The 26,103-nt window shown below is 39.7% G+C and overlaps 1 protein-coding gene and 1 long non-coding RNA gene across 2 annotated transcripts; both read right to left on the reverse strand.

Annotated features, from left to right (window-relative positions):
* Nucleotides 1–641: 641 nt before the first annotated feature.
* On the reverse strand, nt 642–6,175 carry LOC125231162. The gene is made up of 3 exons (XR_007177597.1): nt 5,737–6,175; nt 4,526–4,700; nt 642–1,325 (listed from the first exon to the last, which is right to left on the reverse strand). It is a non-coding gene; the product is annotated as an uncharacterized LOC125231162 (long non-coding RNA).
* A 15,326-nt stretch (nt 6,176–21,501) lies between these two features.
* Nucleotides 21,502–23,530, reverse strand: LOC125231357 (radial spoke head 1 homolog). The gene is made up of 2 exons (XM_048136803.1): nt 23,380–23,530; nt 21,502–21,873 (listed from the first exon to the last, which is right to left on the reverse strand). Exons 1-2 carry the CDS (start codon nt 23,528–23,530, stop codon nt 21,506–21,508), a joined length of 519 nt encoding a protein of 172 aa, XP_047992760.1. The 3' UTR covers nt 21,502–21,505.
* Between the last annotated feature and the right edge of the window lie 2,573 nt (nt 23,531–26,103).

The raw sequence follows: 26,103 nt of genomic DNA on the forward strand, positions 1-26,103 counted from the left end.
AAATGGGCCCTTGGTTAATAAAACAAATTTTGTTACTCATTGTTTATTAATTTATTAGAATTTCAATTCAACCGAAACAATTTTAACCCAATATTCAGAGATGTATTTATTTATTACTAGTAGGGAATGGATGAAAATTGTGTCGCTTAACTTCAAACTTTGGTAAATCCATTCTGCTATAAGGTTGATTCTTTTTCAGATTAGGTACCTATATAAATATTTTTTCACCACACCAACTGATAAAGGCTTTCTTTGCTATTCGAAAACAGATAGCAAAATTGCATTTTATCCACAAGAGTGCAAAGTAATTTCATACAAATTTTAACTTGATGTCTAAAGCTGGGTGTTAGAATTCACGTATAAATGATGAATTTGAATCATAAACGGTAAATAAATTGATATTTTTTATTTATTTTGATGTTTTACAGTGCACATTTTCATAGTCTTGGTGTAGTGAAAAATTTTGTGTTTCACTCGGTGGCAAAGTTTGTTTAACCTTCGTGCCTTGATACCCTCGTAACGCTCAAGATTCCACTTTTTGAGCCACTCGCTACGCTCGCGGTTCAATATTGGAATCTTTCGCTTGCTCAGGTATCAATATTGGCACGTGCGGTTAAACAACTACATTGCCCCTTGTAAAACAAATAACTATTATACATAATCAACCTTAAAGCAGAATGGATTTACCCGAGTTTGAAGTTAGCGACACAATTTTAAAAGTGCTTTTTTATTATTTCACTATGTAGATGAATAAGACACCCTTTTCACAGAAAAATGTAACAAAACTGTAAAAATAGTGTTTTTACCCGCCATAACGTTACCATTGTAGATGTTTAAGTGTTTTGCTACAGTCCACTGCTAACGCATTCCGAGTGACATGCAAGAAAAAACTTTGTCGTAATCTGAGGTCTTATTATACCAACATTGACAGCCGAGTAGGGCGGTGGATAGTGGTAATTACATGGACTTAAGCATAACACGTTTAAACACATAAGACAGCGATGGCAGCGGCAGGCGGGAACGGCAGACGGTGTCACTCAACAGTATGCATTTGCAAGGTACCCTCGACTGCAAGTGTCATGCAGCAGTTCGAGGAGTTGTTCTCTTACAAATGCATATTGCTAAGTAATAATAAAATGCATTGAGTCATCACTAAATCGACTGGCTGAATCCGGGTCAAAATCTGAGCCATCACTGGGAGAAAAATCCTGTGTATCAGTTTTGGAATCGAGTTTTTGGGTTGAAGTTAAGGTGCGACATGCCCTTCTTCGCTTTTTTCTTGGTTTCTTCTCTTTGTTTAATAATTCCGGATAATCCTCTGTCCCCTGAAAATAAAAATTACCATTTATTACTATGTAGGTATTAATACACTTTTAAATTACTAGACTTTTTATTGCTATGCCATGTTATGTCTAGGATAGGTAATACCTAATAATAAAATATTTTTTACCTGGTCAAGGCGCATAGGGTCGATTGAATTTAAATCTGATATGGAGACTACTTCATTGTCAGAAACTTCGCCTAAATTTAGAAATATTGATAATCCTGAAATCTCTATATTAGAGATTATATTTAACTTGCTCTCGAAAAAAAGAAACTACTCGTACATTAAAATTGTTGTTCTCCCGCTGGAACCGACAGAGAGAGCGTCCGGTATATGAACGAGTAAAGAACAATTGGGTTTAGACGACCGGTTAGCTTAGTGTGTAGTGACGCTGCCTATGAAGCTGAAGCTCCTCAGTTCGAATCCGAATCGAACCGAAATCGAACATTATGTTTATATTTACGTGGCGTGCCTAGGGTTGCCTAAAAAGGCTAGCCTAAAGATATAGCTTCGTATTTCTGAGCCACACTATTAAATATAAAACCGGCCAAGTGCGAGTCGGACTCGCGCACGAAGAGTTGCGTGTCATTATCTACAAAAACGGCAATAAAATTATGTTTGTTGTATGAAAGACCCTTTAATTATAAATTTTCTTATGTTTTCAGTACTTGTTGTTATAGCAGCAACAGAAATAGGTACATCATCTGTAAAAATTTCAACTGTCGAGCTATCACGGTTCATGAGATACCTACACCTGGTGACAGACGGTCGTACCCTTTTGGTACGGAACCCTAATAAAAATTCGCTAAGTGTGAGTCGAAATCGCGCAAAGGGTTCCATACGATTATCTATAAAAAAACAGCGAAAAAAACTAATGTTTTTTTTGTATGGAACCCCCTTAAATATTGATTTTATTATGTGTTTAGTACTTGTTGTTTTAGCAGCAACAGAAGTACATCATCTGTGAACATTTCAACTGACTAATTATCATGGATCATGAGATACAACAGCAGTGACAGACGGACGGACTGCGAAGTGTTAGAAATAGGTTCCCGTTTTACCCTTTGGTAGGTATAGAACCCTAAAAATCGTTTTGTTATTCATTTTAATTACTTAATTTTTTCTCCTCATAATGTGTAATGTGCACCAACCGGTGTGTGGAGTGTGAACTGGCGAGTACACAGTAGGTATGCTACAAGTACAATATGTAATTATGTATGTACCTACAATACAAGCCTAGCACTAACAATATAATTTATTGTATGAGAATAACCTACAGTCGCCATCAGATATATCAGAGCTGTGAAGGCGCTCAAAAATATCTGAACACGCCTCTATTACCAAGGCGTTAGGGACCATTCACACTCATGAGACGCAAGTCTTGCGGCGGTGCGGCGCACGCCAGGCCGCCGCCACGCCGCCTGGGGCGCGTCTTACGTCCTTCCTATACAAAATGTACTGAGGAGACGTTTTTTGAATTACATTCGGGCGGCGTAGCGGAGATGTCCGTTCCGCGCCGCAAGACATGCGTCTCATGAGTGTGGACGCTGCCTTAGAGTCTTGTGAGGGCCTTTGCATCTCTGGTTGCGTAGCTAATGGCACAAACGCTTACGAAACGCTCACGAAACGAAACGCTAGTAGATATCTATCCCTATCGCTCTTGCATATTGGCGAGACAGAGCCGGACTACGTTTCGTTTTCGTTTGGCGTCGGAGAAATACAATTCGGCTACGGGGCCTGATATATCTGATGAAGACTGTAAGTACAACGAATGTGTTTTATGCATTGGATTTTGAGACTGTAAGAAATATCCAGGAAGTCAAGTCAGGCGTTGGTTTTGGTAAAAATACCAACTTTGACGTACCCTTTCGCCGTTAATAAAAACGTGCACACATTTTAAGCTCATCACGCTGAACTTCATCAATTGTAACATTTATTTCACTTTTTTTTATATACTACGTCGGTGGCAAACAAGCATACGGCCCGCCTGATGTAAAGCGGTCACCGTAACCTATGGACGCCTGCAACTCAAACAGTGTCACATACGCGTTGCCACCCCATTAGAAACTTGTACATTCCCTTTTGCTGTGTTAAGTACACAGCAAAAAGGAGTGTACAAGTTCTAAGGAGGGTTCGGGTTGCCGACGACTCAAAGGACAATAGACGGAACAAGTTAGTTCCGTAAGTCCTCCCGTCATCAGCTCACCGCACCCTCGTTGAGCTCTGGCAGCCTTACTCACCGACAGGAACACAACACTATGAGTAGGGTCTAGTGCTATTTGGCTGCGGTCTTCTGTAAGGCGGAGGTACTACCCCAGTTAAGCTCTGCTCTAGATTCGAGCGAGACGATATGCGCTGTGCTGTGCCCTACCACACAAAGCGGAATATCATTCGCTATGCCCTACCTTCTTCAGTATGCCCTACCTCCTTCATGCTCTACTTATTTATCTAATCACTCAATAATGACAATAATATAATCTCAACAAGTAACTGAAAACATAAACGAAGTCAATCACAGAAGCAGCGCAGCACCGCCGCCGCTCACGCGCCAACATTACGCATTTCACAGACCATGATGCCTAACTTCATAGGCCTGCCAGGCTTTACAGTGCCTGTGATCTATTTACCCGAACCAAGTAGCGCGCGTATTTAAGTCGGGTTTAAAATTGTTAGTCCAAGCCAAGTAGGCAAATGGCACCATACAAAACTTTTAGCGCCATCGCCAGTTGTCTAATAAGTAACGCGTGCATTTTTGTTGACTTTAAAATTGTTAGTCTTACTTACGTATGTAGTTAATAATCATTTTAACTAAGACAAGCCAGGCTTTTGGGCTTGTAAGGCCGTACCACCACTGAAATTTACCTTATTTAACCATTTTTGGAATTGTCTATATACCAATTTTATTCTGTTAACACAACACGGCCGCTAATGCCGCCGGCCGCCGAAAATGCTATTATAATTATTTTATTGATGTCTGGTTATAATATACATGGATCGAACAAAAATACATATGTAAAAACTTGGAAAGTAAATTTTTGTCATGTGATGGTACCTATGGTAGCACCATAATATCTATACCCACTTGTTTACCACATTTACATATGCGAATAAAATATTCTTATTCAAGTGACAAACTAACTGTACAACATAGCATTGTGCCTACTTTTAAGAGGTTAGTTAGCATAAATAGGTAGTACCCACCTGCATATCGACATCAGTTTCAGATTCAGGATCCCGAATCATTGCGTAATCACGTAGTATTATCTGTATTAGGTACTTATTTTAATTTCCTTCGCAATTGGCACTATCGAAGATGTTTCAGATAGTGAATCAGGGTCTAATATTGGTGACATAATCCTGGTGTTTGAACAGGCACCTAGAAAAAGTGAATGGTTTTAGTCTGTTTAATAAGTCGGAAATTGCGAATAGGCAGTGTACATGGTACCTACATATTTTTGATCAAAGATAAATGTTTACATTTTTTCATCTTATTCAATTACATAAAGATGCAAAAATTTAAGCCTATCTTTAACCTAGACTCGATTGTGAAGAGGATTATAAAGCAACAGCGATTATAACCACAAAATTAAAAATTTGAAAAACCCCCGTCCGCGACATAGTGGACCGATTTTCATGAAACATGGCTGAGAATACTCCCGACTAACTCAGCTTTCAAACAAAAAAAAACGAAATCTAAATCGGTTCATCCGTTTAGGAGCTACGATGCCACAGACAGACAGACAGACAGACAAACAGACAGACAGACAGACAGTCAGACACGTCACACTTATAACAAACCGTTGTTTTTGCGTCGGGGGTTAAAAATTAGACATTTCATACAACAAGTAAGCTTTTTAACAGAAATTTCATTTTTGACACAAGCTTTTTGGCTGACTGTACTTTCCTTCCCATGGTTAACTTATAATCATTGAGGCAATTCTAAAAAACCCAAACACGACGGTGTTTGGTTGTTTCATCACAGAGTTCCTATGGTCACCTTCCAGCTCCATCATCAGATCAGCTCTTTGTCATAATAATATTGCATTGTCATCCTAGTTATACATGCATACAAAATTTCAAAGTTCAGTCAAATTTCAAAGTGTATCAAATTTAAATTGCAAGATTTGATTACTTACAGACAGGCATATAACGAGACAGGGGAAAATAAATAAAAGCTTGTAAAAATACGTTTGTATATCTAAGTAGGTATACAATACAATATTAATGCGTATTTGTTTACTTAATAGTTACTTATTTGGCTCGTTTGATGTGCGTCGAACACCAACACACGCGCGGTAACGCATGTTTGTTATTACTTATTAGTTGTATTCGTAAATTACGAAAATAAAGGTAACATTCAATAAAATATGTATAGTACTTTAATGTCTTTAATTCAAATTAAAGTTACTTACCTACTTGTTGTGTCTTCCATTTTTCTAACCAACCCAAATCCAACTGCAAAACATGTCCACTGCACGAAAATAGACTAATGACAGACCGAGTCAGAAAACGCAGTAAACTTGCGTACGTAGCCCCATCGCACTTTAATATACTTCCGTTTCATTTTTGCGACGTTGCCGTTGCGCCGCGCCGTTTTCAAAATACTAGATTCCGCAGTAAATGTTGATCAAGAAATGTTTATATTGATCAACAAAGTATTATTGTGTGTAAAAAAAAAGGCGGTTACAAGATCAACAACCGCCGTGCCAGTGCATGACGAGTTAGAGGCTTTGTGGCACACTTAGGCACAGCGTTGCAAGGAGGAGAATTAATGTATACCAATATTAGCACGATAAAATCAAAACTTCCTTAGTAACAGGCCCGTAAAGGCAGATCAACAATTGATGCGGATTTCAGCCTGATCAACAACGGCCGAAAGGAGGACTATATATATATATATATATATATATATATATATATATATATATATATATATATATATATATATATATATATATATATATAGTCGGTCAGTTTTTTTGGACAAAGCGTGTCCATTGTTCTCTTTTTTCATGACCAGGCCAAAGAAAACAGCAAAAAGTGAGCGTGCTAAAAATACAATTTTACTCAATAACTATTAACAATCAATAAACAAATTAACTTTTTTTTTATATTATAGTAACATAATTCATAAAGTAGTAAGTAGTTACCTAATAATTTTCCAAATTGAAATAAATAAATATATTTCGCAAATCTATTAGAGGTGAAACACATTAGTAGGAACAATGAAAATGGCACATCTGCGCGGTTAACTTTTTAGTCTATGATTGCGTCACCAAAATCGCGGTAGCCTCGCTCCCGCTCGCGTGTTCGTAGAATATTCAGCTGTCGGCCTATAATATTTGTTTGTGTGCGTTAATAATGTAGGTATACGTTTGTAGTAGTGTGCGTGGCAAAAATGTCGTCTATTAAACAGCTGCCAATGATCGAAATTCAAATTAGTTGAACAATTTCCATTGAAAAAAAAAGTTTGTAATGCATCGGTCCGAATTGCGGATACTAGTTTTATCATCTTTTAGTAGATATAATTGAATGTAAAATTATTTATTTTGCCTGACACTCTTGAGTATTTTTTATGCCGTTGTTTTAATTTTACAAGATAATATTTGGAATATAGTGCTTATAATTATTAAATATAAAACATTTTTTAAATACTTTTTGATACAAAATCATACTTGGATGGAGGATTTGGAACAATGCTTTTTATCGGACCTACATCCGACACTATCGGAAGCGTTTATCGGATGTAGGATGTCGATCTGACACCCGATATCGGATGGGATAATGTGAAAACGGCCTAAGCATTAACCGTTAGTGCGTTTTCACATTATCCGATCCGATATCGGATGTAGGACCGATATCCCATACACTGAAGCCGCCATCTTTGATTTTTGCCTTTGAAATCCTTCCGACATTTGCCACATGCACGACCGATGCGATGCATGCGAAATCAAACCTTATCGATATGGAAAGCCCAAATGTAATAAGCCCAAACATAGTGGAGTTATTATGAGTAAAATAGCAGTTTTGTTGACCATATCCTGACTCCACCATGAAAACCAGAACCTCATCCTGGGGGCCGGTTTTTGAATCTCACATATGGGATTTGTCACTAAAATACCGGTTGAAAACAGTGAATTGCTTAGTATTTTCAGTGACAATTTTCTGAATTCGAACGCGTGAGACTCAAAAATCGGTCCCCTGGTCCCGAAATATAATAATAAACTCTCATCAGATTTCAAGTAAAATTTCTTGGATAAAATTGCATGTGTAAAAATCAGGCGGACCGTATGCCTGTTTGCCACCAACAGGATCAAGATTTGTTTAGTCGCAGTACCTATACAGCACTTCTCAGAACTATCTAGCTGCTTACGCTTACGAGAGCACGGTGCGCCGGACTATCGAACGTAGGTCCACTGTCTATGAGCGCTGGGCGCAGCGCAGACTGAACTGAGCAGTGAGCGGGCCCGTGTCAGCAGTGTATTTTATTCGAATTTTATGTGCTTTAAAATAGTACATTACGATACAAGTGCGTAAAAAGGAAGTTCGAAACGAGTGGCGATAAATTAAAACACGACCGAAGGGAGTGTTTTAAATCGACACGAGTTACGAATTTCCTTTTCGCACGTGTATCGTACGACGTTTTTCAGTACAGATGAGCCTCCAAAGTTTCGACCTGGCATATAATGAACCACTTCTCGCACTAGTGCGTAAAAAAACACCATCTGTACTGAAAAATATCTATCGACACAAAGGTATGTCTTATATGTATTTTTTTTTAATATGGCAACAAGAAGTTCTGGTTTAGGATTATATCTCAATAAATGCAGGAATCGCAGGAATTACAATGAACGCCCCTTAAAGAGTAGTCTAATTATATTTTTTTTTGTATGGGTACCTTTCCTTGTTAGTATAAAAGCCGGAGTTATTAAAAATAAAATAAAAATAAGAATGAAGATTCTTACAGAAAGAAAAAAGTAAACAATCAATTAATAGAAAATAAAAGAAACAAAAATAAAACTGCAAAAGCACGCCTCAGCCGAGGTTCGAACTCACACCGCTGGCGCGGCGTCCAGACGTCGAAACCGCTAGGCTACGAGCCCGTTGTAATAACTAGTTAATTTTGTGATCCTATTCACCAAAGTCAAGTGCTAGTACATATGGATGGTGATAAGCAATAATGTGTCAACCCACAAAAACTAAAAAAATGAGATTTTAATGCCATGTTATAGCTGGATTTTTAAACTTCTATTTGCAAAAATGACCTTTTCATTTTGAAAATTTTCACTATCCCAAAAGTAAAAAAATAGGTTAACACAAATCCTTTATCGTGTGTTGCCTGTTTTGCATGAATGTGTCAAGAACCTTAACTTATTATAGTAATTGGCAGAAGACATATTTAAATTACAATAATGTGTTATGAGGGTTGACTCAACGATTTTTTTACACTTGACTCATTCTTGCAAAACGCAAAAAATGACATAGTTACCCACTATGAGACTTGAATGATTATTGCAAAATGATATTTTATTCGTTGTTTTATGCTACGACCCGTGTTATAAAACATAAGTCATTATTGTTAAATTATATTCGGGTCATAAATTGTTCGTTTTTGGTGTAAGTACCATGACACTATATTGTAAAATATAACTGTTCATTTTAATTTATGTTTGAATAAGTTATGACTTAGTCCATTAGTATATTTTTGCACATGAATGGTAAATTCAGTACGAAATTGAACATTTTAAGTCATGAATATACATATTCGTTATTATAATTTGCAAACATTTTTTACAAGTACGTGTTTATATAAAAATCTAATATAAGCTACTATTTTTTTATAATTACTAATTACATTAAGACGTGTTAATGTATGCATAAAAATATTGTTTGATTTTTGAATACTTACTGAATGGTAGTTTATTATTTTGTTAAAGATATTTTATGTTTTGTTCTTGTACAAGTCATGAGTTATTCATAATTTAAATGACTTAGTCTATTTATTAGCGTAAAAAATATTTTGTTGTATATTTTAGATAAGTAGTTTATTTTTTTTAAAGATGATTATTTGGTTTTTGTAACGATTTTTTGTTGAAAAAACACAGATAATTTAAATATGTGTCTAGAAATGATCATTACTCTAATAGTTAATTTATAGTATTTTATTCAACAGGCGTTTAAAGGAGGTCAAGAAATATGAGTGGCGTATTTTCCACGAGTATTTTGGAGTCAGTTAAACACCATTGCATACAATACTTTTACAACGACCATGCACTTAGTTTTTAATAGTTTTTTTTTTAATAATTCTCGCGAAATTCACACTGTTTCCTGTATTGCAAAGGTTTGCACTGTCAGCTCAGCTGCCCAAAGCCTTCCCGCGCACGCACGCAGTATCGTTAATGCAATGCGTTGCCATGATTACAGAACCAAACAATGCATTTTCAGTTTTTTCGATACGCACAATCCTGTAAATGACGAATAACAGTTCGGGAGTAGAAAAATCATTAAAAGGTTTGATTAATAAATAATGTATTGATTCCTACATACCTAATAACATAAGTGACCATGACTGATATGTTACTTAACACTTATAAAGTTAAAAATATGCATAGGTAGAGTATTTTACAACAACAATTTATGTGCTTTAACATGTTTATTTAAGACTCATAGATATTTTTAAACAATTAGCAAAAGTGGGTTAAGTATCATAACACAGTCTTGAAAAAGTTTGACGTCGTCGAACAATTCGCAATAAAAGAAAAGGGCATTATTTCGTCAAATTGAAGTTTGTTTTGAAATTAAGCTACAATAATCACTACTACTGAACGTATTATAGCTGAAAAACACAACAATCTATATAAAAACATTTTTTTTAAGAGAAACACAAAAAAATGAGAAAAAATCTTTAGACGCCATTTTCTCAAAATGGTTGGCGTGTGGGTTGACACATTGTTGCTTATCAGCATCCAATATCGTAAGGTCATCGCACTAGTGTTTCAAATTTTTAGTTCACACTTAAATTTTAATATTTTACGCAGACAATCTCGTATCACCGTGCACATAATCAAAGGCTGTCAATACAAGTTACAAAAGTTGTAATTTCCTTACTTTTTAGGCACATTACTCCTTTGGTCAACTTATGTTAATTTGAATATTTTGAATTTTTATTATAAGAAAATATAAAGAATGAAATGTGAGACTAGTAATCAATCGTTATTTCTCTAGCCCGACCTCTCTACGTATTGAATTTGCTTCTAAAAATCAAATAGCTTGATCGCGCGCCCATCGCCATCGCATCGCGTCGCATCGCCGTCGCGGGCCGTCGCGGGCCGTCGCTTACGCAAGACGCTCCCATATGAACACAGCGGTTTGATCGCATCGCGTCGCATCGCGTCGCTTAACATTCGCATGTTCATCGCTAGTTCGTCGCGTCGCATCGCCGTCGCGTTCCGTCGCCCACCTAAGACAAGTCCATAGAGATAGAAGGTTTGATTTCGTCGCATCGCATCGCATCGCGTCGCCGTCGCGGGTTCGTCGCTCACGCAAGACGCGGCGTTCTTTTAAAAGGGTCTCACCGGCTTCGCCACAACAGTGACTAAGTAGGTCCTTAAGGTGTTGGGGTGACAGACCGTCAAGACCACCTGCTGAGCCATTGGGGAATGAACAAACTGCTACCTGGATCTCCTCGGGCGTTACTTGGAGGCAAGGATCGGAGGGGTCGGGAGGAACAGGTAGGTCCGCATTGATATCGGGGGTCGGGTGTTTACTAAGTAGGGCTGCGAAAGTGTCTGGTGTGTCGGGGGCGATGGCGTCATTAGAAAATAGGAGGCGTGCAGCACCTTTTATGTTGCCTTCTCCAATTTTCGTTTCAACGTGATGACGGAATGACTGAGTTTGTTTGAAAGCGGGTCGAGATAAATCTGAAACATCATGGGGAAGGGTACAATTTTGTTTTAGTTTCGATGTCAATGAGATCCCCCTTTGCACATCCGCCTTTACATATAAGACTCTAAACGGAAATGTTAGAAGGTGCTCCCAAGATTCCGTAGAATTTTGACTGACAGCAGCTTTAACGTCTGCGGCGAGCTTTTGAGCTACAAGGGTACGCGCGCCCCGCGGAATGCGTTTTATGATGGGAATGGAATGTTTTAGCTTGCCAAGGGTCTCCGAAAAGGGTGGTTGATGAATTTGAGACGTGGTACTGGTACTAGGCGCTGGAAGAGAGTTGGATGGCGTGCACGAGGCTGCCCGGTTGCTATGGATCTTGCCGGTGTGAACATTTAGTCCATGCTGGCCTTTGAAAACCTTGCCTGGGCAATGTGGGCACTGTGTAAAAGGCTCCGCAGGTGAGATAGTAGGGGCGGCATCAGTTATGTTAGCTGTATCCGACATAGAAAACTTACCTAATACATTATTTAGACCAATTACAAGCAATAAACATAAACAACATAATATTACAAAAACACTGAAATTTTCACTGATCACGATCATACAAAAATATGTGCTGAAAGGAAACCGTGGTTTCTTTCACAAATAATATAACCATCTTCAACAGTTCACTTGATTTTTCTGATAAAAGGCACTGTCGACGATAAAATAACAAAGATTTTCAAAATAAAAATATTGATTTCGTTGATTGACAGCGACTGTCACATCCGGTACATCCGTGTAGGGCTCCGAAAATAGCGGTCAGACTTCTGCAGCGTTTATATTCGCTCTTTTTGTCTCTCCTTTATTTATATATTTAGGAATTGAGCTATATTATAACGGAAACATTCGTGAAGTAGCCAAATTTGAAATTAAAATTGAATAATTTATTTTGTGCTTCTTTTCCGTGACATTGACATTTTGACTGAGTTGTTCTTAATGGACATTTTTTTTCGATAAATCTAGTTAATAACACGTGTATATTTAACTAAAATTCCCAAGTTGAAAGGGGCTTTCCATTTTATCATTTTCGCTACCGTATCCTCTTAAGGCACCTTCTTGGCGAATTGGCTCTAAGTATCATATCTTACGCCAAATCCTCGCCTCGGCTAATCTGTAGCCATAATGTAAACCCATATACATGTGTCCCTAAAACCAACGCCAAAAAAACACAAAAATCACCATATGTATGCCTTTCAGATTTGAGGAGCTCCCTCGATTTCTCCAGAATCGCATCATCAGAAATAGGTTCATTATACATTAAATAAAAAAAAATTCTAAATCGGTCCAGTAGCGACGGAGATATCGTGGAACAAACATAAAAAAACAGACGAATTGAGAAGTTCCTTGAGATTTGGGGCGGCGGTTAAAAAGGGGTGATAGGACATCGTTTTCTCACGTCTCAGGTTAAATAAACTACTTAATATGTCAGTCTTACACCGGCCGACCTACAGTCATTTGTCAATACATTTTACTCAAAGACATGTCAACAAAAACAAACAGATAATTTCGTCAACTTCGACTTTCGGATATATCGCCCACACTACGAAGAGTGAAAGTTTATTTAGGTGTCATTTAAAGAAGTAGGAAATTAATTAACTCCTACAGAGTTTAATACGTCGTATTTAAATAAAAGAAACATTCCTTGTAATAATCGACAAAACGTTTACATACATGCTATGTATTTTATTTGCAACAAAGGTCTCAGAATTGTCCGTAACCATGTAGATGATGTAGACCTTCAACGGCTTCAACTATGTGAATATACTATAGATAATACATCCATACTAATATTATAAATGGGGAAGTGTGTGTGTCTGTTTGTTTGTCCGTCTTTCACGGTAAAACGGAGCGACGAATTGACGTGATTTTTTAAGTGGAGATAGTTGAAGGGATGGAGAGTGACATAGGCTACTTTTTATCTCTTTCTAACGCGAGCAAAGCCGCGGGAAAAAGCTTATGTACTAGCTATATAATATATAACTCCTAAATTAGCTACGAGCTACGTATATGAAGCCATACAAATTGTCCATCAACAAGCAAAATGACAGCACAACACGCAAACTATTCAACAGTCTTTAGCAATACCATTTAATAAAATTTCCTCAAAGCTTAATTTGACCCAAATACAAGCGCCGTATCCTAAAGTTAGTTCAAAGCCAATCAATTTCCATCGTCGCGTCACTATTAATTCCCTGTCGTTCTTCGGTGTTATTAATACAACGACTACAAAGATACACGACTTCAAAACACGCATCAAAACCACTCCTAGGTCCACAAATGTACATTATTCGGTAACCGGTATAATTTGGTCCGCTTCTTCTATCGCTATATTTATCTTCTCTTAAGAACCAAATGCACAAACGCTTACTATAATATCTTCATCGTAGCTATCTCTGTTGCTGTTCCATACTGGCACGACAGAGTGAGACTGCGTTTTGTTCGGCGTCTAGCGTCAATGTTTGGTCGGCAGCAGGCATAGCTGGGTACGTAGCCGAATGGCACAAACGCTCACGAAACGAAACGCTTGTAGGTATCTATCTCTATCGCTCTTGCGTATTGGCGCGACAGAGCCAGACTACCCTTCGCGGCGTTTCGTTTTCGTTTCGCGTCGTAGAAATGCCATTCGGCTACGGCACCAGGTGCTCTGTCGCGCCAATACGCAAGAGCGATAGAGATAGATATCTACGAACGTTTCGTTTTGTGAGCGTTTCGTGAGCGTTTGTGACATTCAGCTACGTACCCACTACCCAGGCCCCGTAGCCGAATGGCATGTCTGCGACGCGAAACGCCACCGAAACGCCGAAATGTAGTCTGGCTCTGTCGTGCCAATACGCAAGAGCGATAGAGATAGATAGCTACGAAAGGTTGATATGAGGCTAGGCGCTGATCGAAACGCAACTGGCTCTGACGCGCCAATACAGACGAGCGATAGGGAGAGCTTTGGATACGCTAACGAGTGTAAGCGATTGTAACGTTGATATGATACCCTTATACCACAGTATAATAAAGAGTACTATCGTACAGTATGGCAACTCCTGCTCCCCGCTGAAAGTGCTGCCCACCCCCTTTCGGTTACCTCACAGTTACCGCCTGTCAAAAACGCGAACAGTCGACCTGTCATATTTCACTCATACAAGCATAGTACGCGTTCACCTACACGAGCTTAGACTGTGTGCTAGGAATAGGAACGCACCTGTTTCATATACCTATTTGATCGCCAGTGTCCGACTGTGTGCTTATACGTGTCGTGTTACGGGTGTCCATGGGCGGCGGTGATCGCTTACCATCAGGCGACCTGTCTGTCATAAAAAAAAACGTACTTAGGGAGCCGGCAGGAAAGACAGAGCTCTTGATATGTTGGTGGGTTGTAGGCGTACGCTCGAGGCCGAAATAACAAAGCGAAACAAACGTTCATTAAGCCTTAACATTATGTTTGGTCAAGATGACTCTGTGGGCGGCGTGTCCTTTATATTTGGCGAAGCAAATTGCACGCTAGGTTTTTGCACGCAAAATTTTGCGCTGCCTACTCAGTGCGTGATCGCATAGATTTAATTATGTGTATTACAACATACTATTACTAGGCGTGACTAGATCGTGACCGTGGTTATTATGAATATCATTATAAAATATAGTTATAGTAAATTGGAAAGGTGTAACTTTAAATGAAAACGTTAGACAAAAGTATACTTAACCCAGTGTTTTAAGATTTATTGATTTAACCTTTCACGGTTTCACGCATAAGTTAATCAATAACAAACGGTAGGTACTTGACTCATAATATAATACGTAGTTACTTTTTAGTTAAAACTATATATATATACATATTTATAGCATACTACAAAGGCATAATATTTAACATAAATAACCATTTAAATGAAATAAAATAAAAATTAAATTAACCTAAATAAAACTAAAGTTAAACTAAAGTAAATCTAAAAACGGCCCCTGTGGCATAGTACCGAAGACGCTGGCAGCATTTCCTCGCTGGATTGACAAGCTAATACGCTGAGCGAGGAAGCTGCCAGCTCTTCGGTCGCCGGTGGCGTCTCTTAGTCTCTTCGATAAGTCCTTGAAGAGACTCAGAGCGCCAGGGCCCCACGGACCAAGGGTCTCGACGCCGAATGGAATAAAAATATATTCGGCGCTGAGACCGCTGTATTTTCCTACCTTTATTTTCTCGGCCGCCTCTGCTGCTGCCGCTGCCCTCACAGAGGTTCGGTGGAGATGAGACGGGGCCAGTGTGTCAACGCAAGTTGCGTCCCAAACCAGCACCCGTCCCATATTCCACGGAACCAACGACATCCCATCCGGTCTCTTACCGTCCGTCCTAGATATGCCGGTCGGCTCTAAAAGGGCCGGCACATTGACTGACGCAAGAGACCGGCGGATCACATCGTTGAGGGCAGCATGCCTCGAGAAGCGGCCAGCGCTTCGTTGGCAGGAAAGGCCGTGGTGCCCAAGTCGGTCAACCTCATGGCCACAGGGGCAGCGATGGGGGCGCAGACCGGGACCCCAAGACGAAGAGAAACTGAAATCCGGAGAGTATCGGGGGTTAAAAATGTGCCCAAATTTGGGGAAGGGTGTGCATGGAGCCAGAACCCTGCTTCGCTGGTTCCAGCTGCTAGGAGTCTGGCTCGTCCCTCAGTGTCGGATTGGGCTAGGAGGGAACTAACGGTCAATTTACATATAATGTCGTCCCAGCTCCTTTGAGAATTTGGATATTCGGGAAAATTTTGACCGGGGCAAGCAATTGACCAAGCATTTTTGGCGTCAGCCAAGCCCGCAGCCTCACAGTTTGTTCGTAGGATTTTTCCTATGAGACTGGACGAGCTATGAGCTGACGACAAAAAAGCTGGTAATGCCACACTGGAAATTTTGCGGATCCCTAACCCACCGTGCCGGATGGGAAGGGATCCCTGGGTCCAAGACTGCTCGCTGAGTTTTATATTTAGGACGGATTCTAGGTTAATTTTAATTATAATATCTATTTGTGAAAGAAGATTTTGATTTTTCCAAAGAGTGCAGCAGCGAAGCACATGAGTTAATTTCGGGACGAATAGGCAAAACTTTATAACAGTCAAAGCGTAGTGAGGGCTAATTTGGAGCAAACGATGAGAGTGTTCTCCGAATTTGGAAACGCAATTTTGAATATAACTAGGAAAATTTTCTTCGAAGATGGGGGATCCTAGGAGGCAAAGGTTACTCTTGTCAAGTAACTTTATATTAAGTAGGCGCGAGAGAGTTGAATTTTTGAACAACGTCATCTTTGTTAATACAGGAATTTTGAATGAATAATTCACACTTATCAAAATTTAGTTGTAGGCCAATTTTAGTTTACATTTTCGACTACAATAAAAATTTTCGGCTTCGCCTCAAATTGTTACCCACGCCACTCGTCTTTTTTGACCTCCCTTAAACGCCTGTTGAATAAAATACTATTTTAATATAATTATTTTCTAAGATATATCAAAAGGGCTTTACACTACACTCGTAACGTACTAAAGTAGTAAGAAATAATGAAATGTAAAATTTAATAAAATATAACGAGAAACCGATATGTAAATATCATGGTGTGCGAGTTGTCAATTAGGAACTTAGATACACTAGATACTACATAATAATCATCCCTTTTGCCATTAACACTTTTTTTCACACAAAGTGATAAATTAATAACACTCTCTCAAATTCCCGCTTACTAACCCAAACAAGTTTTATAAATTAACAATACCATGTAGGTACGAAGACGGCCCTTAAAATTCCACTGCCACCAAGCAAACCCACTTTACCATAGAACAAGAAACCCTTAGATGACATTATGTGATGCCATCATGGCACTAAATACTTTTTCATTACGGGAATAATAATATGTGTCGCGTAACTACGAACTTGGGTAAATCCATATAGAAATATATTAGAATCTGAAAGATAATCAACCTTGTAGCAGAATGGATTAACCCGAAATTGAAATTAAGCGATTCATATGACTGATAGCCAATCACCAAAAATTATGTAATTTTCATCAAGTTGGAGAGGAAAAGGGGTACCGCTACCACATTCAGGATCGAGAAGAGTAGCTACATTAATTAGCTATACCTATCTTTCAGTATAAGGTATAAGCTTCATGAGAGTGTACAGGAAGACATAAGGTTACTTAGATCCTGCTTAAAACCTTCCGCACAGACTATTTAAGTCACTAACGTCCGTTTCACTTGCCCGCAAAACGACAAATGCCTACGTTTTATTTAACTAATAGTAATAAATTACTAAGTAAAACTCAGAAGAATAGTAGGTACGTGCCACACGACTAACAGGCGGGCGCGTGGCGTCTTTCGGCCATTTGTTACCTCGAGGCACCCTCGAGGCAACTGCTAGCGGGTAGGTACTTAACGCGCAACCGCGAGCAGTGACGTAGGCCTGCCGTCCGTCTATATTTTTTCTATATCTATGCACTTTACCGTAAGTGAGTTCAAAAGTGAAGTGTCACTCGCAACTAACAGTTAGCGTGCAAGGTGCGCCTCACTAAGTGACTGTTTTGTTTACTCAAACGCATTGATATTCAAAGATCTATCCACGCTGTGTGGTGCAAACCGATTTAAATAGATCCGTTAAGCTTTATTGCTTAGCACTGAAATTCCTCGTAAATGAGAATTGATGGTAGCGCGTGCGATTTCTTGCTATGCGAGCGAAACGTCGTAAATACTTATACCTGTTATTATGAAAAAATATCTGTTCGTTTTTAACTAGATCGGTGGTAAACAAGCACACAGCCAACCTAATGGTAAGCAGTTTCCGTAGCTATGGACAAGAGCAACAGTGGCACTCTTGTTAGACTCTGGCAACGTAAGGTACGAGTACTCACGAAGTCACCAACAGGAACACACATTTGGCTGCGGTTTTTGCAAAATGGAAATATGGTATATATCTATCAATTTTAGGTTCCTTCTAAAACAAAAACAATGGTTTCAAGTTAGCTAGAATTTCTACCTACCGGCAAAACAGTTTATGGCTAGCCGAGAAGCCAGTCGTCGAACACAAATTTATGAATAACGACAGTTACTGTACAGATACTGTTTACCTTACTGTTTACTTGAATCATTTGAGCAATTTCTTCCGCAGTGCTGGGCAAGTGCGATATCCGAAAGTACTTAAAATGAGCAGGTTTGAAATGGACGCTCCATTCAACTTTTATTAAAAAATAAATAAAATAAAATGCATTTATTTCAGACTATTTGAGTCCATAAGTTTGTTAATAAATTTTACAAAGATAAACCTTATAAACTAATGTTAATATCTTAAATTACTAACTTAGAACCTAGACATAAATGTAGCTGAGACCAGTGTTTAATTAAACCACTGTCCCACCTACCTGCAACGACGGCTAGGAGACTGTGGCGGCTGCCGCTCACCCTGCTGAGCGTGGCAGCGCAGCGCTTGCGCAGTGTCGCGTGGAACCCATCCACATGCGCGTCCGCGAACATGCCAGACGCGCTGCAGTACCGCGGCAGCCGCAACAGTACCCTGAACGCGTCATTGTATTGCACGCGCAGGGCGTTAAACGCTTTTTGCGTATACCTAGTCCACAGGCTACAGGCGTACAGTGAGGTACAGTACGCGCGAAATAGTGCTATTTTAACCAGCGCTGTACACCTGCTGAACCTGCGGGCTATCATGTTGGCCCTGATGGCCAGAGCCCTACGCTCTCGTTCCATGTCCGCGTCATCACGCAGGTCATCGGTAACTAAGTGCCCGAGATATTTAAATGTAAATACTCTTTGTAATTGTTCGCCATTCAGGAGAATGGGTGGGATATGAGAAGGGCACTTATTTCCCGCCCTAAATACCATGTACTCACTCTTGAGCACATTGTACTTAAGGCTATGATTTAGAGCGTAGGATTCACACTTCTCAATCAGCATACGCAGGCCACCAACCGAGGGGCTCAGCAATACCATGTCATCAGCATAGCTAATGCTAATGCTAATGTTGTTAAAACAAACCTTATCTATGTGACAACCGACATGCATACTGCTAAGCCCACCGATCAGGGCGTCCATATACAGATTGAAAAGCTTGGGAGAGGTTATCCCCCCCTGCCTCACCCCACACTCTAGACCATACTCATCCGACTGCGCACTACCCCACCGAACAGTATTTCGCTGGCTCGCGTACCAACTCCTAAATATGCGTGTGAGTTCCTTTGGAAATTGCACTTCGTCTAGTTTCTTCCACAGTAGTTCATAATTGACAAGATCGAAGGCCTTGGAAAGATCTAAAAAACACGCATATATAGGAGTCTTCCTGCGGGTGTAGTACTCGACGGCCTGCTTTAAACAAACAATTGCACTTTCGGTAGATAGGCCGGCGCGAAAGCCAAACTGAGCATCATTTAATCTTACATATTTGTCCAATTGTGTGTTCAACAGGCCATCGAATACCCTTGCTACAATGGTAGCCAGCGAAATAGGTCGGTAGTTGTTCTTGTTTGATACATCACCCGTTTTATTTTTGACAATAGGTATAACAATTGTTTTTGTCATGAGTGGAGGCAGGTACGAGTGACATATACACAGATTGAAGAACATTGCTAGCACTCGAGGCAGGTGAGACCCAGCAAACCGCAGGTGCTCAACACTGAGACGGTCATGACCTGGGGATTTACCCCTTTTCATTTCCTTTAGTACGCTAGCTACGTCACTAGCGCTAAAACGTACCTGAGGCTTGGTCCCCGTTTCATCAGTGTTAAGCCCCTGCAGCCCCCGGGCCCCACCAGCGGCGGCGCTGTTAGGTTTCACATTGAAATGATTCATAAACATGTTAGCAACACTTTTGTGATCCGATATACCATCAACACTGACAGAGAGTCCAGGCTTAGAATCGAGTTTTTTTGTGACTTTCCAAAAACTCCGAAAATCATTGTTTTTATGGTGTGCAGCAAGCAAGTCCATCTTTATTTGCTCTTGGTGTTGTTGAACCCACCGAAGCCTAGATTTAAATATTTTACGGCTATAGCACATAGCGTCATAAATAGGTCCACTGTTAGGTTTACCGTACACAACCCAATCCTGGAATCGAGCTCTGGCCTCTCTGTGCGCGCCACCAACATGCTTATTCCAACCTATAACTCTCTTTTCGTGTCGGCGACCTTCTGTGACAACTTTGCTGTATAAAGATGCTTCACATAATGACGTTACTATTTTGAGATACAGGATGTCAAGTATTTTACAATGATTAGCATTGTTTATACAACAACCGTCACAACAGCCACCCAATTCAGGAGGGAAATCAATAATTTTAAACAGCTCATTACATTTGTAAGTGTATTTCCTAGTTTCTTCCAAAGTTCTTTCCCCCAGATAAAACGCTTTCCGTTTAAGCCATCATTATCATTTAAATTACATAATAGCTTAGGTCTAATTAAATTAAAATTACATTTAATTATGAGGGGGTAATGATCAGAGCAGTACACATCATAATCAATGCAAACGTCAACAATCGTATCCCACCCGGCCGTCGTGGTTACGCAATGATCCAGCCATCTCTTAGATCCGTGTGCTTCACTTAGGTAGGTATGTGCACCCGAATCTAGGCCCAATTTACATATATCGACACAAAACCAATTTTGTTCCAAACAGAAACTAAACAATTCATCATAAAACAATTCGCCCGGATGAGCATTAAAGTCACCTAATATGTACACAGTTTCAATGCTATTTTCACTTATTATCGCGCTCATTTCACTCATACATTGAACGAAATCCGACAGGTTGTCCACACTGTTAACCGGCATATAAACGGAAAATATTATAATTGGCCTATCACTAGTCGCTAATTTAATCGCACTAATTCTGGCGTTGTCGCACTCTATAACTGTGACCGATTGAATTTTTAGAGCTCTGTTAACAAGATAAGAGGGAAGACCGCTTTTGAACTATAATAATAAGCAGGAAGTATTAATACAATAACTTGCTATAAAAGCCATTTTCTGAAAATGTGTAGATACGTAGTACGTACTTACCTACTAAGCAGTAAAAGTAGTATAACGCATGTAAAAATAACTTGTCCGAGTAGATAAGTAGTCCTGTTTCAACGTTGGACATATTTTATATTAATAAGTATTAAGTAATTATGCCTTTTGGCTAACATTCTAAATTGTATGGTTCGTGTGTACAAATGTAGTACGTGTTTCCTGAAATAAAACTTTATTTATTTATATCAGTATTATTTATTCATTACCAGGGCTTTAGCTTTTCCTTACTTCCGTTTACTTGTCTTTTCTGGGCTACTATGCGACTTCTCGCGCGATAACTCAAACGCCTGATAGAAGTGATTCCATGGATCTAACCTGCCAAACCCGACCTCCGCGCGACCGAGCCATACATGCCCGTTCGGATCTGTCAGCATCAACTCTCTTACCGGAAAATTCTCAATGAAATCCGCGTTTAACACCGTACCATCAGGGTACGTGTATTTGCCTCTGCCGGTGTAAGACCAGTCTTTGATAGGTCCCTCGTATTTAGAGCCGTCGGTGTAAGCGATGGTCACTTCGTCGCCGAAGAGGCGATCGCCTTCCCAATTCCCGGTGTACACATCGCCTTCTGCCGTGGTGTAGACACCGGCACCTAATAAGTATTTATTGAAATTATATAAGTAGACTCCCAAAGAAATTAATAAATTAACCAATTTAAATAGAACGTATCCTAGAACCACTGCTACAAAAGCGCATCTCATATCAATGTGTTTTCCGTTTTCAATAGGAAGCTCGTAGTCTTATAATAGTTATAATTAGAGCGATGACAGAGATAGGTACTACATCATTAGTGTTTCGTTCACTGCTGAAGTGCTGAGCAAACGATTGACTAGGCAACTAACCAATGCTTATTGCCAAAACAAAGGTAGGTATATTATTTGTAATGTCTTTACTTATGCTAATGCTGCTTGTGGAGTTGAAAGATATATATGTTTTTTTTTCTATGAGATTTTGTTTTATGGCTGGCGGAGAAAAATCATGAATGTATCAATTTTAAGATACAATTCTAAGGATTGACAGACTTGATAGTGCACTATCAAGTGCATGCACGCTAAGATGGTGCCATCAGGATAACATTTCGGCCGGCCAACCCTATTGACACGCAATTTTATGTACCTACTTACAGAGTAATACACAATCCCTTACTTCCGTGGGCCGAATGCACAATGAATTACCGTACAATTAGAGCGTGAACGTTTCAGAATGATGCACGGATCATTAACTCCGGATAAGAGACAAATCCGGAGTTACTTTCTCGATCTCTTATTTCACCCGAATACGCGAATGGAAAACGAACCTTATTCTTTTATTGTTAAATTATTTATTCGGACAAGTGATGTAATCCTGATAGATGTTTTTGTTATTAATACGATGGTTCTGTGATGACGATGGTGGGTGTTTGCCTTTAACCAGTTTACCCTAAAGCTTACACACTGGACAGCGCCAGTCAACGTTGCTCTTTTATTTCAACAGGCGTTCACTCGTGAACCTACACAAGACAGCAGAAGGAGTAAGTTGTTTACCGACTTTACCGTTCATCTTCAGGCACCAGTCCTTCATCGCCACAATCTGCCCACCCTTCATAGACCTGCTAAGGGCCCGCGCACACGGATGCAACAGTTGCACGGCGACATTTTTTGTCTCTGTCGTCACTCCTTGGACGCACGACAGAGACAAAAAATGTCGCCGTGCAACTGTTGCATCCGTGTGCGCGGAGCGCAAGGCTGAGCGCACACGGAGGCGACAGTTGCACGGCGACATTTTTTGTCTCTGTCTTGGACGCATGTAGTAACGACAGAGACAAAAAATGTCGCCGTGCAACTGTCGCCTCCGTGTGCGCCCAGGGTTAGGGTACGTAGTCAAATGCACAAACACTAACGATAGTATCGTTATTGTCTTCCGAATTGGCGCGACAGAGCCAGACAACGTTTCGATTGGCGTCCAGCGTTAACGATTGTAGTTTCGGCTAGGTCGACAGTTTCGTTGCAACACTGCGATTTCTTTCCCTAGCTTCTTTTAACGTAGGTATGATTGTTTACGATGTATAGCCATCTAGCCAACAGTCTCCCAGACATCTATAATTAGTTGAGTTCCTTACCTTGCATCTTCAGGAACTTGTCCTTCTTCCTAACTTCGAAGGAGCCATCATAGATGTCGCCAGTTTCGTGCACGAACCTCGCCTCGTCGAAAACCACTATGAGTTCCTTCACTGGCTTCTTTTGCTCTTCGGAGACTGTGTCGTCGGTCATGTTTGCTGCTACAGCTTGGCCAAAAAAAAATAGGAATTAAAAAGTGGCATCATCTTGTCATCCCTTTCTTGTAATTTATCAATATGTGTGAGAAAACGATATGATAATACGACAATGTTGCCACTCAAAACACATTTATTGTAAATAATAGCGTTTACCCGCGGCTTCGCTCGCTTTAAATTCGAAAATTACGGAATGCTCCATCCCCAACTTCCACCCCTCATTTTAGGGACGTGGGTGGTTAGAAAGAAACAAAAAGTAGCTGTCACTCTCCATCTCGTCAATTACCTCCACTTAAAAAATCACGTCAAATCGTCCCTCCGTTTTGCCGTGAAAGACGGACTAACAAACAGACACACACAATTTATAATATTAGTATGGACATTCATGAAAGTAAAAATTTCTTCTACCTATACCTACCTACCTATATTTTTTGGTTAAGGAGATCGTCATAGGTCAATAGCTTTCGTAAAGGCTTCAAATCAAGGATGAAGCAATTTCTGGGCGCGCTCGCCCTATCGCTGGCCACGTCTCGCCTCGGCTGGTCTGTGGCCATGAGTAAGCCCATTTATAACAAAATAGGTAAGTAGTTCTAATATGATACCTAATATGATATGACAGACAAACCAGTGTCGCACCATAAGCACAGTGTAATAAAGAGTACTATCGTACACTATGGCCACTTCCGCTCCCCGCTGAAAGTGCCGCCCACCCCTCTCGGTTACCTGACAGTTACCGCCTGTCAAAAACGCGAACAGTCGACCTGTCATATCTCACTCATATTCATATTCATTTTATTTGTAATAAATAAATTACATGTCAAATTAAAAATACAACCGCAAATAAGTAGGTATATAAATTATTAGTTTAAGACTAGGAATTATCTATATAAAAAAAGAATTCTTTAGAACGTCTCGTCTGCTCACTCTGCTCTATAAGCCAATTTTTAAGTTTGGTTTTAAATTATGTGTAGCGATAGCGATTATTGCATTCGGGAGCTTATTATAGATCTTGCGACCCATGACGTGTGTGAGTTTCCCTGACTTAGCGAGTCTGTGTGACACGCAGCGCAGGGCAGCTTTCCAGCGCGCGCGCTACGGGTCTCATATACCTGCGCGGGGCCGTGTTATATGTAGTTGGGCGTTGCGTCTACTTCTTCTCGTGTCATCACTGCCATTTTAAAAATAAGGAGAGATGGCAGAGTCAGAGTACCTAATAGTGACTTAAAGTGAGGTTTGGCACTCATACAAGCATAGTACGCGTTCACCTACACAAGCTTAGACTGTGTGCTAGGAACGCGCCTCTTTCATATATTTGATCGCCAGTGTCCAAGGTGTGCCATAAGGGTTCCTTTTGTACCTTTTTGTTATGAAACCCTAAAAAGTAGGTAGATACCTACTTCGCTCAGATTCTCAGAGCTCCAATTTCCTGTTTTGAAAACCTGCATACCTATGAATAGACCTACAACTAAAAGTATACGAGTAAATTGGTGTAATAGCATAAAATTAAATTTACTTACGAATTTATCCGTTATCAGTTCACGTCACATTAACACGTGCCTGTCACGATAATGGCGTGACAACCTTGTGACGTGCCCGTCACGTTTGTCTCGTCGTTCACGCCACGGCCGTGACCCAACTATAAAGTAATGAGGTCGTATTGTCATGAAGTTCTAGGGAGGGTCAGATAGACGGCCGTTTTGTGCAAAGTTCCGAGTTGTTTATTTCTTGTTGCACGCGATGTTTTCGAAGCTTTTTGTGCAAAATGTATTGGCAGGCATTTTTAAATCGAATAGAATGTTGCAGGCAGCTAATACGAGTAAATATCGGGACTCGGGACGAATATCGCATTTGGAAAAAAGTGGATCGTAGAGTCGTCCCGTTTTCTCACACGGATTGATTTGAAAGGGATGTCACTACAATGTTGCCACTTTTTAATTTCTACGCCAATTCTACGCTTTTTGGTCAGACTGTACCTACGTATTTTTTTAAGTTTGAACTTGCATCATTCGTTCGAACATAGTTCGAACCTGGTTCGAACCAGTTCGAACAAAGACAATAGCGTTCGAAGCATTTCAGCAATTTATAATTGAGAGTTGCAAAAACTAAAAGGTTTTATCTTTCTTTGAAATTTTCAGAAAAACCTTCAATATTTCATACAAAAGTTTCTGAAGTTTTTTTGTGTACCTAAACATATCATTTTTTGAAAAATTCTAATACAATATGTTTCCTATACGTAATTATTAAAATAGGAAAACAAAATTCAAACATTTATTAAGATATTGTTTTTATAACAGTTGACACCTATATATATTTGCATATTTATTAGTTACATATGAAAATGAAATATTTATTTTTCAAGTAGGCATATTACAATGCGCATATGAACGTCAAATAAAGCTACGCCGGCTCTAACCCTACGCCTCAGCCTCGAGAAGATTTCAGTCCCCCCTCAGTAAGTTGTGAGAGACCACTATGGGACCGGCAAGAAACTCGACGGGCATACTTAATTCAACAAGGTCCAGGTAAAATAAAACCATCTGTATTATTTATAAATAAAATATATTTACTAAC

The sequence above is a fragment of the Leguminivora glycinivorella genome, chromosome 11 (assembly GCF_023078275.1).
Source record: "Leguminivora glycinivorella isolate SPB_JAAS2020 chromosome 11, LegGlyc_1.1, whole genome shotgun sequence".
In the NCBI taxonomy this organism is placed as follows: Eukaryota; Metazoa; Arthropoda; class Insecta; order Lepidoptera; family Tortricidae; genus Leguminivora; species Leguminivora glycinivorella.